The following is an 18970-nucleotide window of genomic DNA, read 5'->3' as shown; positions in this document are numbered from 1 at the left end:
TGCATATTGTAAAACATGTCTCACAATATGATACATACCATGGTATGTAAAAGGTTGAAAGGGGCGCCAAATCTGATTGGTCAACCTGGTTTAACTTATAACGCATTTTCAATTGACACACATTCTGTATGTAGAAGCAAAAAGTGAAACCTAAGCAACGAAGAGTCTTGAACGTGGAACCCCAAAACCCGCATTTACACTGACTTCTCAGTGGGAGTAGTAGCTTAAAAGAATGTTGCTGAGGGCGGTGTGAACGTAGCTTAAGATCGACGGTATTCCAGGGTTAAAAGGTTAAGGTGGAACACAGTTACCTTTATGGCCATCTCTATGAGGAAGATCACGGTGAAAATATAGTTGGATGCGCTCAGAAACAGACGCTCCTGCAAGAAGAGCATAAAATCAGTCTCATTGAAGCATTCGCTTTTCCATTTCCCACAGTATTCTTCGATTTTTTTGTGGAAGTCAAGCGTCTCTTGCGGTGAACTGCCACCCTCTTTCCCTGTAAACCCTCGCCGCCATCTTTGCTTTGTGCTCTGATACAAGAATCATGTCTCACCAGGCTGTGAGGCTTTATGTCGGGCCTCTCCATGGCGATGGTGATGCAATTGAGGAAAATGAAAAACAGAACCACGTGGTCGAACAGTTTGTGAGAAATCACTCTTTGGCAACATGAACGAAACCTAAAGACAAAGAGGGAGAGAGAGAGATCTGTCAAAGGACTGAACCCAGAAGCAAAACATTTTGGAGAAATAAAAAAGAAAAGTTAATGCTGCTTTTTTATTGGGAGCAAAACCACATAAATGAACTGCTGTGATCCTTTAAAATGCAACCTTCAGGCTTCCTCTCCGATTAACAGGCTGCTGAGATGACTGTCGGGGTATTTTCAGCTTAAAGTAAATGCAAACACACAGTTTCCACGAATCTCACCGGCTCTCGGGAGCAAACAGGTAGAGCGAGCAGTCTTCGTGTTCTCTGCACCAGCGAGGCTTCAAGTTCTGGATCTTCCTCAGCAGCCAGTGACTGAAGGGACTCTGCGGGGGGAGGGGTCACAAAGATATAAAAGTGAAGCTTTCTATGAGAGAAATCAGACATGTGCCACATCTGAGCTTTTATTTTATGATTAGAAATGTCAAAAAAAAATCCACAAATCTCACATTAAAAAGTTTAGTTCTGCTAATTAGGATCTTTCTCTGTGACTTCATTTGTTGCTAAACAGCCAGCAACAAGAATGTCAACTTTTTATGTCTAAGAGTTCAGAAAATAATACAAATTTTACATCAATCCATTTTCCAAACTCAGTGAATCCATTTCAAGGTCACAGGGTTGCTGGAGCTTATCCCAACACCTGTTCAGGAAGTGCATCCTGCAACCACAACCTGGTTGTGTTTCAGGAGCTACACAAGCACATAGACTCTTACATTTAAATCTAAAAACATTTTAGAATCATCAATTAAAGGCCGTGTTAAACTGCTGCTACGAACGACATGTGCATAATGCATAGATGAAAACTGGTCATAGACGTGGAAAAGTTACGGTCTATCTACTGACTGTAACAAAAAAATCAAAAATCACTGAGAGACTGACGCTGGGCCCGGTTACTGTGTGACGCGCTTGAATTAGGTTATGCTTTGAACCTTTTATTAATTACATAAAAGGTCATTCAATCCACTTTGAATGACTTTGGCTTATTGTAAGCAAAAGGAAAAAAAGCACAAAAATTGGCAAAAAAGTGGTCAACAAAAAATGTAGCAACCCAGCTCACCCTCTCCTCTCTAATATTGCAAAATCAACAGGTGAGAAGTTCAATCACAACTGTCTCCGCCCACAAACATGTGACGCATAAGGAGATTACCTGCTCAATATGACTGGAACGAATACTGTAATTAAGAAAAAACAATATTCATTCAACTTAATACAAACAACACCTAAATTAATGGTTCTTGCAATCTAGGTTAACTTTTTCACAGATGTATCACAAATAAACTATGTAAAAACCACAGAAGAAGTGCAAATAAACCAGGCAAAGAACACATAAATCCGCTCTCCATTGAATTTCTTAATTTTGATATTCAGAGTCCTGGGCAGAAATCCCATTGCATCAGCACCCCTTCATGATGCTTGGTTTTACTGAAACAGTCGGATTCCTCTAGTCCATACCAGCTGCTAGGCATAAGAGGAGACCAAGACCCCCACCAAGTCGGGGGACCCCAAGGGGGAGCTGGAGCTGAGGAGATCCACGAAAAGGGCCCGATGCGTGTCCAGAATCGTATCCGCACCTGGTCCACTTCTGTGAACCGCCTTTAACACAGCATAGAAGAATTCTCAGCGAAAGACTCGACCCCAACCCGGACGAGCCAGGGAAGTGGAGCAGGAGACCCCCACAGCACAGACTGCTGGAGGGGTGAAAGATCGGCTGATTTATGTACTCGTCACACAATACACAAATTAAAAAAACGTGAGTGATTATTGTGCAGTTTATATGCAATTCAATAGGGATTCGTGCATCAATTCTATAATTTGAATGTGCTATGTACACGTACACCAGATATAGACGTCATACATCAGTGGTACATGCAGGAAAGTTCCGTAAGATGGACGTTTGGAACGGTTGTGAGAAGCCAAAATGTACATATCCATCTCACTGATATCATGCACAATTCCATAAGATTTGTGTAATAATTGTGTACAAACTACGTAAAAATACACATAAATTGCGCAATTCACATTCATTCATTCATTTTCCTGACCGCTTCTTCCCTTTCGGGGTCGCGGGGGTGCCGGAGCCTATCCCGGCTACTGTTGGGCGAAGGCGGGGTACACCCTGGACAGGTCGCCAGTCTGTCGCAGGGCCTCAATCACACACACATCCACTCTCACATTCACACCTAGGGACAATTTAGAGTCACCAATCAACCTAGGAAGCATGTTTTTGGACGGTGGGAGGAAGCCGGAGTCCCCGGTGAAAACCCACGCATGCACGGGGAGAACATGCAAACTCCACACAGAAAGGTCCCAGCCGGGATTCGAACCGGGGCCTTCTCGCTGTGAGGCAAGAGCGCTAACCACTGCGCCACCGTGCAGCCCGCGCAATTCTCAACTGAACAAAATTTTGAACAGCTCAAAACCGAATTCACGTAAAGATCTGTCAGTTGAAACCCTTGACGGACATCTGCGTACATCGACGAATGACGAGCAGGAGTAACCCTCGTGAATTACTTTTATCACGCATGTATCATTAAAGACCAAAGTTACATACGTGGACAATGTGCAAATTACATGTAGTGGCAATGTAACACGGCTAATGAAAAAAAGAATTTCTCCTCTGATTAAACAACAATAACTGTATTCAAACAAACACATAGATTGAACTTTAAATTTTAGAAGGTAACCACAAGCAGGGTTTAACACTCCACACACACAGTAAAACCCATTCAAAGAACAAGGCCTGATTCACGCAGTGTCACTGAGGCCCATTGAAATCTATGGGGAGCCATAAACATGAGTCCCACTGCATAAGCAGATAAAAATAATTGAAGTATAACAGGTGGGGTTTCAATTGAACTCATCCGCCAGCCAGGAGGAGAGTGGTGTGGAAGTCATTAAAGTCTGTAATAAAACAAAGGGGAAGAAAGCTTAGGTCTACAGCGTCTGCTCTACAGGATTGTAATTAAAAAGCGCCTGAAGTCGAGATTCTCACAAGAAGCTTCTTTAGTGTGTGATCCAGGTTGGTGAGTGTTTGTACGAGAGCCAGGTTAGAAGCGCTCAAGGACAAAAAACCTTCTTAGAAGCAACATAACCATGAAAAGTTGGAGAATTTGTTGTGCAAAAAGCTTGTTTGGTTCTATCGGTTGCACACAAATGAGTATGCCTGGAAAGGAGGCGTTGCTAACTAAATGTGGAGCCAATAACAGCAGGAGCAGAGGTTTCACGAAGCCAAACCAACCCCTCTCTGGACTGCTACACACTGTACAGACTCAAACATCAAATGCAAAAACAAATACTCAAACTGTATGCACACAAGTCTCAAAGCACCAACTGAGACGAGAAATACTACCAAGACGATCAAAAAAAGTGAACATGAAAGTTTAGTAAAACAAAGGTGAAATAACACAAAACAAACACAGAATTGTCTCTTTCACATGTGTAAAACAAGCTGTTCAATGGCTAGACTGAACAAGTCACGATCAACCGACTTACATCTTCGTCAAAGTCGTCCTCTAGAGACACGTCATCTTTGGCGTCAGCGTTCTCATCCGGGCTGCATGTCAGCGTCATCCCATTGCAGTCACTGTGTTCCCCGATCATGGAAGGACAAAGCGTCGACGCCTGCAGCTGCTCCAGAGACTTCGGCCTGCGGTTTGGGCCAGCCCTCCCCAGGTTGTCGTGGCCGTCTTCCTCCTCCGCGCCCTCCTCCGACAGTAGGCTCTCTCTCTCGCCGCTGGTGTCTCGCCTTTTGAGGCTGGGGGCTCTTCCCAAGCTGTTCCAGCTGGAGCGCCGGCTTCCCCATGTGCTGCTAGAGCCACGGGGTGGAAGAGGCGAGCGCCGGCCGGGACTTGAGAAGCTCTGCACAGACCAGGGACTGGTTTAGGGACTGTCTGCTAGCATGCAAATGCAGGTGTGTATGCTGCTGAAGGTATTTTGAGGATGTTTTCAATGACACTTTTGACTTTTTATGCACTAGTTGGTCATGTTCTTTACAATCTTTAATGATTAATTGGGATTGGTCCTGTTAAATTCACATCCAGAAGTTAGGAGAATGGACATCTTGGAGTAGGAATAGGCAACTCCAGTGTCATATAATTCCAGCTGGACCCAAACCACAATTTTTAATTTCTCCTCTGTGATCAATTTTCAAACAGTTGGCACTTCTGTGAATTAATCCATTCATCACTACCAAATCTGAGTCCCTGATTGGTCATAGCTTAACCTGGTTTCATTTTCAATCATAGACTGTATATTAATTTACTGGACATATCAAGGCGTTGACGTCACCCATAGGAAACGCCTTACATCCAGACCTCATGAAATCAGGCCAGAGCCTTTGCCGTCACTTCCTGATACGTCTACTGCTGTATTGCAACCCCTCAACAGCGACTAGTCCGAGTCGGTATGGATCACGTTTTTAGGGGAACTACTGTCGCCAATTATGAGTGAGCTTGTTCCAACTTGTTTGAAATCCACACCCCTCCCACTGAAGGCGGGCTCAGGGGACGCCATCAATCAAACATTGGAGGCGGGGCCACCAGGCACCACATGCTTTTACTGAGGCATCTGATTGGTCAGTTTATAATTTGAATAACTTGCAATAAATAAAAAATATCTTTAGAAAAATTAGGATTAGAAAAAAGTGTTAAGAAAAATGTATCAGAGAAACAATAGTTATTCTGACAAATAAAATGACAGTAATAACTGTCTATTTCTAAATGGAAGTCTTTAGGATTTTAGCCTTCTTGCAACCAGCGGGTACTTCCTGTTTGAAACATGAGAGGGGAGGGGTTGATATACAGCCTATGGTTTTAATGCACCTTTAATGGACATTCATTTTGTACGTAGAGCTTGAAAACAGTCGTAGAAACTTGTGTAGCAACGTCTAGAGTGCTTGACCTTGGTTACAAACTCTCCCTCATGTATGCAAATCAGGGGGATTTACCAGGGAGTGCTGATCGAAAGCGGAAGGATCTATGGATGTTGAGCTTCCAGTCCGAGAATCCATTTGACCGATTCCAGCGTTCGAAAAACCCTGCCCGACCTCCACCTCCCTAGGTATCCCCTCTCTGTAGAAGAGCTCCTCTCCTAGAATAGACTCCGGTCCCAGAGAGCTTGTGGGAGTGGGCATGGGCGTAGCTGCCGTGTGCATAATGATGGGTGGAGCTGCAGTTCCACGAGGGTCAATGTGACCGTTGGCCGTCATCTCAAGCTCTATGAAAGTTGGGATACAGACTTCATTATTGTCTGCAGGTTTTTTATGTCTAAACATTACCTTTCATGGTTATGTACCTACCGATGTCAGTGAACTGTTCCAACTTCTCATCTTCATCTGAGTTGTCAGACTTCTTTTCATCATCTGATTCTGAGCGATTGGCGTCGCCCTATAGAAACACACATACACCCAAAGAACTGAAAGTATGTCATGAAAGCTTTGTTTACAACAATAATGTACCTTGGGGAGAGCCAGTAATAGTGATTAAAGGGAAAAAAAACAATCAATATGGATCTAAAGTCATGTTTTTTTGTTATTTTTTTTACCACCGCTTTCAGCACAAGCGGTTGTGTTTTAATACCACGACAGTTTGGAAATTGAGATTCTAGACCGGAAGTCTTCAGATGGCTCCCAGTGGAGTTAATTAAGAGCAATTCTAATAAAATATGCACAGAGATGCAGATACGATATGTTCAAGCGCGAGACGTAAATCTTTAATCTGCTCCGCATATATTAAACCCAAACATAGCAAATTTAAACATAAAAAGGCTGCTTTAAAAGAAATCCTGAAGTCTTCTTTTTCTTTGGCTTAAACCTCCTTAGCTGCTTTTAAAACAAAGAAGGAATATGTTAATGTTTTAACACCTGAGGTGTTGTTGGTGAGGCTTAAACCCAAAATCTTTAACATATTGTAACCTTTTAAGTATTCAGCTGCTTTTCTCCTTCAGAATGTGCTGGAATGATGTTGATCGTATTAACGGTTGAAAAGCTACGTTAAATCAAAGAACATAAACGCTGGAGCTCCGATGTTAAAGGGTTAAATCATCTCACCTCAGCCTGGAAGCCTTCAACCAAAATGGCCACTAATAAATTGAACAGAACGTAGTTTCCAAACGTCATGAGAGCCACGAAGTAGAGAGCCGCCCATGGAGAGGTGGAGGCCATGCCGTTATACAACACCACATTCCAGTCCTCCTGGGTCAGAATCTGGAGGAGAGGGGGAGTTTGGGGGTTACAGGAGAAAAGGATAAAGTTAAAACTAATGCAAGGATTAGTGGAATATAATAATATTAAAAAGTATTAAAAAAGGCAAAGTATTGTAAATGCTAGTGCTTTAAAGCAGTGATACCCAACCCCCGGCGGGTCACTTGGTACTGGCCCGCAGACAGAAAAAAAACTAAATCCGCTAACTTAGATCATTTCTGTTTAGTTTATTAAAGTTTATTAGATAATAAAAGAGACTACGACTCCCGGTAAGGAGTCAGAAGGGAAACGGTCACGAAACTGCGTCGTCCCCAATGACTGTTATCACGGTAGATTGGTCAAAGTTGCAGTAAAGTTGCAGTGAAAATAAAAGGTTGCAAGGTGCGCAACAAATGGTGGGGTTTGCTTGAATAGTTGGGAGGTCTAATAATAGTAGGGTCTGTTTGATCTATTTTTGAAAGTGTTTCACGTCATCTTTTGACTATGCAATTTTTAGCCCCCAAAAAAACAAAACTGTAGTTAATTAGAAATTTTCCTCTGAATTGTGGGTGGAACCGCTGGGGCAGAGCAACCCCACCCCCTTTTCCCCCTCCCCCATTACTGAGAAATCTGTGTTGACACATTTGCACTTAGCTTACAACCTCCGACCTAACTTTACCGGTTGCAACAAAAACAACAAGTAATACATAGCTGAACAGTTTTGAGTCAGATGCCAGCTTAAAGCGTAACCAAACAGGGAAGTTGGAGGCTGACTCCGCCCACAGCCGAAATGTGAAAATGTACTCAGAGGGGTGGGGCTTGGGGAACAGGAGTGTTATCAGATCATGAGGTGAGACGTCTGACATGACGTGGGACTTAATTTGTTTGATCAATCACAAAATACCTGAATTCAACCAGTAGGGGGCAGCACATGCACATACGGTTTTTGACTATATTTTCAAGGATTAAACAAGTTTATTTTAATTTGCCAAAAAATTTGGGAAAGCCAACAGACAGCACTTTTAAAACCCAATTTATAGAGGTCAGCAGCCAAAAAGTAGTTGATGTAGGGTTTGGGTACCCTTTAACCTTTGTGCTATCCTAGGCATGTTTACATTAAAAGTGGGGTCATCTGGACCCCACAAGACACCATACTAAACTTTCCTTTTTTCCAAGGGTTTTTTATCTTCACTGGTGTCCGTGGAAGACATTAAATACTGTCTACCTTTGTCATGGGAGGGATCACATAACAAATGTGATCTTTTTCTAACAGTATTTTTTGTCTGCTCTTGATTCACAATGATTTGATTAAATAAATAATTAGAAATGTAATTTTGAGTGTAACTTTTCTTTTGCAAATTATGAGAAAAATGCACCAGAACATGCTAGAAATACATTTTTTATCACAGTGGGTCTTTAATGTTTTGGGGAGAAATGAGATCAGTAATCAGATTATCACCAGAACTCTGTGAAAATATTTAACCCATAAAGACCCAGACCCATTTTCCTTAAAAATAAAAATATGTGGAGAATACCACAAACCAAGCTCACCACATAAAATATTTTCAGATATTTTTCTGATACACTGATTGCACAATGGGTTAAGTTTGGATATCTATGAGCTAAAAACTGTGCAGAATTCTCATCTGTTCCCACCTTTTTTTGAGTTTTTCCTCTAATCCCGTAAATGATTGTCATGGATTTGCACGTCTACATGGATCAGAAGTGTCGACGCTTCTGCCTCAGATGACAATGGGCTCTAAATAAAATGCTTCCTCAGCTCTGCAGAGAGTCGCCTGCTCTCCGCGTTCCTCCTTCTGCTGACGCATCCCACACAGGGAAAAAAAATATCTATCTGGAGCAATTGAACGACGTCTCCACGGGGAGGAAGAGCGAAAAAATAGAAACCATAGTGAAAGAGAGCTGGTGGGCGCTGCCAGGGAGAAACGTGGCATTTTTCAAAACAACGGATTGGCAACAATTACATAAAGACGATTACATATCTGTGACTTTTTTCAGCTTTTCTTTCTCATCAACCAAAAGGGGAAAAAAGATAATGAATGGGTTTAGGATCAAGTACCAAAAAAAATCATTAAGTCTAATTAAGATCTAACTCAATCAATCGGCTTGACTTTTTCTGCTGTCAGCAAAGCCCCTTCTGTGATTGATTAAAGCACGCGGAGGGAGTTGATTTCTACCTCTGTTTGTCCTCGCTAATGAACGTGGATTTGGCGCCACATCATCGAACAGCGCAGATGGAAACGCCATGCTTTAACCCTTAGTGGTCTCTAAACGCCCCAATGAGTGAGCCAATCACATCGGCTGCTTTCAATGACGTAAAACAACCTGCCGTTAGTTTAGCTTCTAATAAAACACATCTGGAAGTTTAAAAAAAATGTATTAGGTCAGAAATGTTTGCTTTAAAACAAACATATAATGAGTTATGACATGTAATTGTTTCCCCAATTTTTTTTTTATATTTCTAATTGTTCTCACTTTTTCTTTGCTTTGTTTTTGGATTCATACACACTTAATCTTTATTTTAAACTATGATATTGTTTTTTCTTAATTTTTGGGGGGAAATTTTTGCAGTTAAAGACAAATTTCTTGCTCGAAATTGTAGTATTTTGCAGTTTCAGAATTTTTGGGAAATTATTTTGTAAAATATTGAAAAAAAGCAAGGTTTTACAAAAAAAAAAATGGGTAGGCAAATGTTGTTTTAACCCATTCATGCCTGACTTTATTTTCAAATATATATATATATATTCAATGTTTTTTAATCAAGGTGATGCTAAAATAAATAGAGTTCTGCATTAAATGTATCTAGTGAGCTATGGCTCTAACAGGTTAAAGGTAAATTATTAAAATAAATGGTAAAGAGGGGAAAAAATGCTACAAAGGTTTAAACCCCTAGGTTTGTCTCTGCAGTCATCTCATCCAAACAAGGTTTTTACTTTTTACTTATTTATTTGTAATTTTCCTGCATTGTTTTATTAAATATGATGCAAAAATAGCTTTACAATAATCTAAATAATATTAAAACAGAGTCTAAACCTGGAAAACGGTGACGATGGCCCAGAGAAGAGAGTCGAAGTTTTTGCGGTCAGGGATGGTGTCTCCATTTTCCAAACGAAGGCCGAACTTACAACCAAACAGATGCATTCCCAGTATGCTGTGGAGAGAAAAAAATACGAGGCTTCAATTATTCTATGTATGCTGTGTGTAGAGGGGAAGAGGGGTTTTGTCTGCACCTGAAAGTGAAGATGAAGAGCATCAGCAGCATGCAGAAGGTGGCCACATTGTCCATGGTCTTCATCAGCACCACCAGCTGGCGCCTCAGGGCGGGCATGAAGCGAACCAGCTTCAGGACACGCAACAGCCGAAAGGTTCGCAAGACCGACAGCCCCCCGTCCGCTTGGGCAGATATCTCCCAGACGCTGAGAAATACGACAGAGCCGTTCATGCCGAGCAACAGTTCAGAACTGTACAGTGGTCCAGAGTGACGTTCTAAAGATAAGTTGCAATGAACGAAATCTGTGAAATAGTCAGCTTTGATTTTTGTAATAGTTATACATGCTGTAAAAACCCTCACTGTTCACTTTAAGTTTCCAACTCGTTCTCATTTCTAAGTTGTCACATATTAACGTTTAGTCATGGAACCCTCCGCATTTTGACGTTTTGAATGTATGAAGTTATATTAGTGACAAAAGTATTGTGCATGTGCAAAAAAAAGTAGTAATTGTAGAAAAAATGTGTTCATCTGTAAAAAGTTTTGTATTTGTAATCAAACATTTGTGCGTCTGTAAAAGTTTTTTAATTGTAGAAAAAAAATCTGTCTGTCTATGAATAATAATAATAATAATAATAATAAAAAATTTGTAACTGCAGAAAAATGTGTGCGTCTGACAAAAAGTTTTGTAATTGTAGAAAAATTTTGTCCGTCTGTAAAGAAGTTTTGTACTTGTAATAAAACATTTGTACATCTGGAAAAAAGTTTTGTGTGTGTGTGAAACGTCTCGCACAAACACTTTGGGACTCCCAGCGTCATTCTGACTTATGGCGCACTCTCTGTGAGATATTTATGCCGAAAGTAACTTGTGTTAGAGTGAAGGGAGGAGGGGTAAGGGAGACGAAAATCAACCAATCAGAGGACGGAAGATCAAGAGGCTTTCTTTATGGAAGGCTTCTCAGCGATGGCGCACCAAGCTGGGGTAAGTCGAGGTACCGCTCGCAGACTGGTCCTCAGGACATGACTGGAACTAGGACCCCAACCCGGAACCAGTTCGTGTCCGGTACCATGTCGGGGACTGGTTTGTGTCGGGTCCTGCATCTGGTACCGCGTCGAGTATTACGTCCAGTGCCAGGTTAATCTACTGGTACTGGGTTAGGGTACCGGTGTGCTCCGGGTCCCAGTACTGGATTAGTTCTGGTTTGCGCCCCTGAGGTTGGGACCAGTGATTTAATAGGAATAGTCAGCACATCAAAAAACGAGTTAGGGACACCCAAACCGTTAATTTGTGATGCAGAGGTGTCCTAAACCAAACGTCAGTATGTGATGAGTTGGGAGTGAGAATGTGTTTCCCAATCAGGGACACAATGCACTGTAAAAAATAAAAAAAAAAGTATGAAAAATTGCACCACAAAAGTGCAAAAATGTGAGGCAAAGAAAACTGAACCACGATATGCTGAGTCAAATCTTGGAATTCAGTGCAAACTATGGATTCAGCTTTAGCTGAACGGCGTCGTCATACCTGATTATAACCACAACGCTGTCAAAAATATTGTACGGGTTTTTGATATATCCCCAAAGGCCAAACGCCAGCAGCATGAAGCCCATCTCCAAGACAAAGATGCTGGTGAAGACGAAATTGGTGATCTCCAATACTTGAGTCAGGTACTCAGGCTGTAGGGAGAAAAAAATGACAGAAATAAAGTTATCAGAGAGTTCATATCTTAACTTTCTTGGCCCAGAACCTTAAAAACCTTCCTCTTTTTTGTCGTTTGTGGCCTGAGCTGAGACATTATCGACCAAGTTCATAGCTGCAGTTGGACCCCATCAATCACACGCCACCAGAAGCGACCATACATCACCGCAGATCTGCTCTGCTTACCACGGATTACAATCAGTGATCCCACAAAGACTAAACTGAGCCTCGCTGCCCCGCACAAGCACACGCTGGTGTGTTGCAAAAGAGGAGACAAAAATTTGAATTGAGCAAGTTCTTAAAGTTTTAGCTCAGTAATCCGATTACAAAAAGTGCCCTAGTGCAATTTGATTACTGTACATGATTTATACTATTTTATGAAGAAAAAAGTTTAAGTTATACTTTTAGGATTTTCTTCTTTGTCAGATGTGCTTTTTAATATTTGAACTTGACAACTCTTAAAAAATCTCCTTGAACTGTTCATAGTGATCAATTGAAACCCCCTATGGTAAGGCATTTTCCATATTAAGCTTGCATTTTGTAATATGAAAAGTACTCTGGAGATTAAGTATTGATTTACTCTTGAGGTCGCCGGGTTTCTGTCACTGTGCAGTCAGCCCGTATCATCACCCTTCCACCACAGCGTCTAACTGGTGCTCGTTATGGTCCTGGATATCTGTAGAGTTAGGTCGAAAATAACGATCATAGAGTATTTTTGATATTTTTTAAATTTATTTAAGTTTATCTCTTTAGGGTAAGGATATGTAGAGAAGATCCAGCTTCTTTTGGTACAGCCTAATCTGACCCCAAGAAAAAGATGATGCCATTCTGTCATTTAGTTTTCTTCTGCTTAATGAACGAAGATGAAAATTTCCTTTAAAGTAAAGGCAACTCATTTCTTTTATAATTACTGATTTTTTGCACTGTAGTGCACACTCAAAAGCCTTGATTCTTTTCAAAACAAAGCTCGTTATAATCCAGAGCGCCCTATAAACGGATTAACTCTGGTTGTGTTTACTGATGACAAAGTGATTTTGAGAGAAATCAAAATCTTTAATTGTGTGTTTTTGTTAATATGCTAACATGGGTTTTATGTAGATGTGTATTACTAACAAGAGTGGGAGTCAACATGACCAAGATAATGTTTGTTTTAGTTGCAATCAAAGTTGCGAGTTACAGGCATTGTGAATAAGCTAATGCGGCTAACGTGTAGCAATGGTGTTTTTGTTTGTGTTTTTTAATGTGCTATAAATATGGTTGGGAGTTAGCATAGTCACATTTAAAACTAAACCTGAAATAATTATTAAAAAACCTTTACTAAAAATACATGTTAGCTCTTAGCTGTTTATGCTGCAGAGAAATTTTACTTTACATTTTCACCCCAAATGAGCTTCCATTTTATTGATTTAGAGCCACCTCTGAACTAGATTAAACAGATATATATATATATAAAAACAAAAACATATCATACAGATTGTAATGTTTTAAAAAAAAATACATTTTATATTTTTTTTTTAAACGCTGCATCCAAGTCAGACTTTTCTTAGGAGAAAACTGCATGTTGTTACAGCGACCACAGTTAGAGGGCGCCAAAATACAACCCAAACTCCCTCCACCTCAAACACACAGATACTCCCATGGAAGTGTGGAGAAATGTATAATGTCACCTTTAAAAGTTAGAGGAGTGACCTAAAAAACACCCCAAAAAGTTCATATGCATGCATAAGCAGATGAATATATGAAAAAAAGCAATACAAGCTGAACGGATGACATTAAATCATCAGGATAACAGAAAAAAGGTTATACTGCATAAAGATGGAACCAAAGAAAAGATAATGGAGAGTGAAAAGCAGCCAGGTGCTGCTAATTCAAACCAGATGATCATTTAACCATCTGCAGGTGAGCAGACCTCTAAAAGAAAATCTGGATTTCAGATTAAAGCTGCTTCCCAGAAAACCCTGGATCTTAAATTTCTGTTCACCCAATATGTACCAGTTCTGGCTTAAAGGACATGATATATGCAGCACTTTTTATATTGTACACGATGCCCCTGGATGATTTAATACTTAAATTTGACATAAGATTATTAGCTAGTAATAAAGTAAAAACTACAATTTTATAGAACCCAGAGTTTACATTTGAAGCTGACTGACTTTGACTGGTTTTACATCTATATCTATAAATATAAATATATATGTGTGTACGTGTGTGTTTGATTCCAATACTGATCTTTTTTTTTTTTTTTTTAGAAAGGAGGAATACTAAAAAAAATAGTATTAATAGTCAATACAATTTGTCAATAAGGAGTTATAATGTTTACACAGGCAACAGTCTCATTTTTTTACTTTTTAAGAACTCTTCTAAAGTATAAAACGCCGTCTATAGTCTGTCTTGATGTTGCGCTGACATGGAGGCCTCCAGTTTGAAGCTAAGCAGCAGCTTAGCTTACTAGCAGCTAGCTAGCAGTTAGCATGCTGAGCATCAGCCACAAACATGAACAGAATTCTACTCTAGTGCAGAAAATTAAAGCCTATATATTTTCCCTTTTATTGTGAGATTACATCATTGGATTTATTCTTATGACGATGTAAATAGTGGAGGTCATCCACTCTGACTTCGGGGAGAAAACAAAGCCATATTTAGAGATGAGAACGCCGTTTGTCAAAGCGGCGTTTCTCCGACAAACCAGCACATAACATGTTTAAAGCTCCTGAACTGCACTTTTAAAGCCAGATTTTTGCATAAGTGCGCAAGATATTAGACGCATTTATATTACTTTTAACAACGGCTTCGCTGGCATTTTTATTACCTCTGTGGCCTACTATCTGCTTCAGCAGTGACACGAAAAAGAACACCACAGATGGCAGTTTTTATGCAGGCTGAAAGGATTATATGGTCAAATTTACATTCCTCTTTACAGTTTATTTACAGCACAGCAGAGATCGTAGAATGTTGAACAAATACTAGCCTGAAAGCTGAAGATAACACAGGATCTTTGCTTTCTTCAGATTTCGGTCTAATGGAGATCAATCTCATTAAAAGTACTGCTGAAATGGTAAAAGACACTTAAAAGGTAATGAAAAAGAAGAGAAGCTTCAGTTTATTGATCATAAAAGCAATTCTTGGAAGTTATTGGAAAACATTAACTCTTAAAATGAAAACATGATAAACCACACCAAACACTCTCGATTTCCTGAGAATTTCGGAAGCAATCAAGAAACCAAAGAGTGAAATCATTACATCATGGCCTAATGTGCTCCCCACATTACTAAGCACTTTAATTGTTTCTATCTACTTCCTTTTTAAACGAAAGATATGTTTCAGCGTGGGTTTTGTTCCAAGGACTCTGGCTTGGTGTTTATAATAATAAAATAATAATGAATTAGATGTATCTGTGCTTTTCCAGACGCTCATCCATCCATTATTCATTCACACCTCATTCATACTTGGTGATGGTAAGCTACTACTGTAGCCACAGCTGCCCTGGGGCAGGCTGACAGAGGCGTGGCTGCCAGTACGCGCCTACGGTCCCTCTGACCATCACCGGAATTCATGCATTCACACACCAGTGGAGCCACACTCGAGGCAAGGAGGGTTAGGTGTCTTGCCCAAGGACACAATGACACTTGGCTGGCGGGAGCCGGAATCGAACCGTGTATCCTTCGATCATTGGCCGACCCGCTCTACCGCCTGAGCTGCTGTCCCCTTTATACTTTACTTGGCTTGAATCTTATGTCATAAAAGTTAGCATTTACAATGAAGTTCAAGGAAAGAGGTTCCCTCACTACTCCCCAACCAATAAATAAATATTTATATATATATATATATATATATATAGATGTACATGGTATTGGTCATCTCTCTCACGTGGCTTGTTTCTGAAACTTTTTAAATGTAAATTTACTCAAGTGAAATTGTAGATTCAGACAACCTCTTTAAACGGCCCGATAGATTACACTAACCCGGGACAAGTAACTGAATTTGGACACAATCAAAGGTTAGAGAAAACATCACAAAACATAAATATGTATGCAAAATTTGCTAATAAGGGTATTTTTACGTTATTTGCCATAATAACAGTAACAATAACTCAAGGTTATTTAAGCTCTAATAAATATATATATGTATATTTACTTTGTAACTTGTCCCAGAACAGTCTTTACTACTGCTATTGACATTCACAAGAGTTAACATTTTTTTTAACTCCCTGGCAAACATTTTTTTCCCCACTGGATTGAGTTCAAACATAGTCCAAACAAGGTCTATTTTAACACGAGTACACAACGTCAGCCTGCACTTCCCTCACACACATTTACATCCGAGCCATGAAAAAGTCAGGTTGGTGTCACATTTATTGGGTGAGATGATGAGCCTGAGTCTGTATTTATGTCCGAATGTGTGTGGTATTACCCTACAAGGTAACAGCTCTCCCAGTCAGTACTTATGTTTATACCACCGAGACACACACACTTGATATAGAGGGAGAGAACTAGGAAACAAGAAGAGACATGAGGAAAAAATGCATATATGTTTGTGTGTGTCTGTCTTTTTTAAGGCTACATAAATGTTATTTAACAAGTACAAACTGAAGATTGAATCGAATCTGCCTTCTGAAACATGCATTTATACGTAAAGTGGAGTACAGTGGTCTCTCATGTATTGTAGGTGTTGTGTTCTAAAGTAGCCTGCGTTAGGTGATGTTTTAAGTCCGTATAAACCCCTGAACTACGCACTTTATACACTTTTCTCAGACAAACATGAACATTTTCACACCTTTATATGTTGTTTATACTTCTCATGCATGAATTATGATTAAATCAATTAGTATTTTTATGTTTTTATTCAGAATACAGAATAAAGCTTTTAAGAAAAAAATATATATCTTTAAATTTTATAAAGTTATATCTATCTGTCCACTAAACATGAGTGTAATTATATAGTAAATTGTAGGTTTAACTAAATAATTTGAAATATGATATCGTATCAAAACCTATGATTTTTTATTTCTGAACTGACCATTTTCTCTTTGCTTAGTATCTTATGATATATATATTTTATTTGCTATCAAAGCATTATAAGCACTGTAGTGCAAGCTAAATTGAAAACCCAGAGAGGTGAATTGTAATAAAGCAAATGACCCCTGTATTCCAACTTTTGAGGTCAAAAACTGAATGGCTAGTTTTTTTAATGGTCCAAGACTAATGACCAGGTAATGAAGCAAAACTTAAAGTCCCAGATATTTCACAGCTTACAAAAAAAATCCCCTAGTATCTAAGATCACATCCCATCACCACCGCCTCACACTTTGTCTGCACCCAAACTGCCAATGACACTAGTCGAAAACAAAAGAAGTAGATCTCAGTACTTGTTTCTGATCTCAGTGCTGCTCAATCATAAGAGAATAGAATATGTATTTCTTATTACAGGAACTGCTTTTGTCATACTGGTTTCAGTCAAGTTTATCAGGTGGACTCCAGTCTGTTCAAGTAAATGATAGGTCTTTCTAGCAAAGTAAATGATGGTGTACCGCAGGACTCCGTGTTTGGCCCACTGAACGTTTACATGGTTCCATTAAATAACATTATTAGGCAGTACAGGATTAATTTCCGTTGTTATGCAGATGATAGTCAGCTATACATAAACCAGGGATTGTCCTCCAATGCAAAGACTTGGATGACCTCTAATTTTCCTTTCCTAAATTCCAAAGTTTTTTTTTTAAGGATTAACACGATGTGCTGTGACTAATCCTGCTGAGCTATAGGATATCTGATGACTACTGCAGATCTAAATACCAAAATTCTGCTGTAGTATAGATTGTATCACCAAAATAAGACTTGATTTAACAGTCCTAGGATTTGCACTGTAACTGCTTAGTGGAGAAATCCCTCCTGGCAGATTTAATTTAATCAATCCTTTGTCCTGGTTTACTTAAAACCTTCACCGCAGAAAACGGCTCCCAGCACCTGGACAGGAACCACCAACACTCATTTGTTGACATCTACATTCTCTGCTTTAAGCATAAAGTAATGATAAATCCCTAATAACCAAACTATTTTCTTCTTCTCCTGTGTCTTACCTGTTCGTGGTATTCTATGCCCATGCTGAAAGTGTTGACCAGGATGGCCGTCATGATGGCTTGGTTGAAGTATTTACTTTCCACAATTGTCCTCAGGGTTTCCCGGAAATTTGTCCAGGCGCGAGCCGCTCTACTGAACACAAGCTTGGGCTGCCGAAACCGATCTCTGACTCTTCGTTTATCGCATTCCTGTGGATAAAGTCACGAATATTTTGATTCGTCACAGAATTCTAGATGTTTTCATGTAAAGTGGTTCAACACCTACCAGCTCCTTTCTAAGATGGCGAAAATCAAGCAGGCGGTCTGGCTCCCCGTTGCCTTTCTCCAGGTCCCGTAGTTCCTGTTCCAAGGTTTTAAGGCTTTGGACACACAGAGGGCACTGGAGCAACTCGATCAGCTGAGAGCTGGGCAACACGGTGGCCATCTGTAGCAGACTGTGGCGATCTGAAGGGAAATGAATGAAAGGAGATGATTAGATGCTCCCTCAAATGTTCAATGAGCATTGTTGGTTTTCTTACTGCGTTGTCCCAGGAGCTGGTGGAGCCGGTTTAGCACGTCATTGTGTTGAGACAGCGTGCGGTTAGCTAAATGCTGCTCTGGAGTGGGTCTACACTGGTTTGAGTAGGTCTGTGCTGTCTCGCTGCTGCAGCTGCACACAAAAGACGGTAGTATGGTTGGATAGTTCATGCCCCCGTTGAGATGTCCGAGCAGCGGCCCCGTGCCCCGGGTCATTCCAGCCGGGCTATCGGCGCTATTTTCATTTGTACATCCTATCCGAACAGGAAGCGACTTCATCTCCAACTCATCCACGCCTCGGACGCCTCCCTCTCCGTCCGTATGCTCAACGGTCGGCACGTTGTGCTGGCCGCCATTGCTGAGGTGGCAGTGCTCCTGCCGGTGTTGCTGCATGAGGTTGTGGATCGGCCTCAGCCAGAAAGCGGCTCCTGGGCCAGAGGAAACCCTCTTGGAACCTTGACCGTGTCCGTTCCCACTGCTGCTGCTGCCGTCTCCACTTCCATTAGGGTTCAGTTTTTTACGCCGCTTACTGTTAAAAAAAAAAACAAAGTAAACTTTGCAGTAACCCTC

The 18970-nt window shown here is 40.4% G+C and overlaps 1 protein-coding gene across 2 annotated transcripts in view; it reads right to left on the bottom strand.

Moving 5' to 3' along the window:
* cacna1ha (calcium channel, voltage-dependent, T type, alpha 1H subunit a) overlaps positions 1-18970 on the bottom strand; it is a 119523-nt gene that overhangs the window by 22684 nt on the left and 77869 nt on the right. For both annotated transcript variants that reach the window (XM_024271513.2, XM_024271514.2), the window contains exons 10-22: positions 18403-18929; positions 18150-18328; positions 17885-18073; positions 11635-11786; positions 10135-10320; positions 9938-10055; positions 6752-6907; positions 6002-6089; positions 5651-5919; positions 4198-4563; positions 928-1031; positions 557-680; positions 312-380 (exon numbers count right to left, since the gene is read on the bottom strand). In XM_024271513.2, the coding sequence (XP_024127281.1) occupies positions 312-380; positions 557-680; positions 928-1031; positions 4198-4563; positions 5651-5919; positions 6002-6089; positions 6752-6907; positions 9938-10055; positions 10135-10320; positions 11635-11786; positions 17885-18073; positions 18150-18328; positions 18403-18929 (2527 nt within the window). The remainder of the gene's footprint in view (positions 1-311; positions 381-556; positions 681-927; positions 1032-4197; positions 4564-5650; positions 5920-6001; positions 6090-6751; positions 6908-9937; positions 10056-10134; positions 10321-11634; positions 11787-17884; positions 18074-18149; positions 18329-18402; positions 18930-18970) is intronic.

Source organism: Oryzias melastigma, linkage group LG8 (assembly GCF_002922805.2).
Source record: "Oryzias melastigma strain HK-1 linkage group LG8, ASM292280v2, whole genome shotgun sequence".
NCBI classification, from domain to species: domain Eukaryota; kingdom Metazoa; phylum Chordata; class Actinopteri; order Beloniformes; family Adrianichthyidae; genus Oryzias; species Oryzias melastigma.
This window is presented reverse-complemented; position numbering and strand designations above follow the sequence as displayed.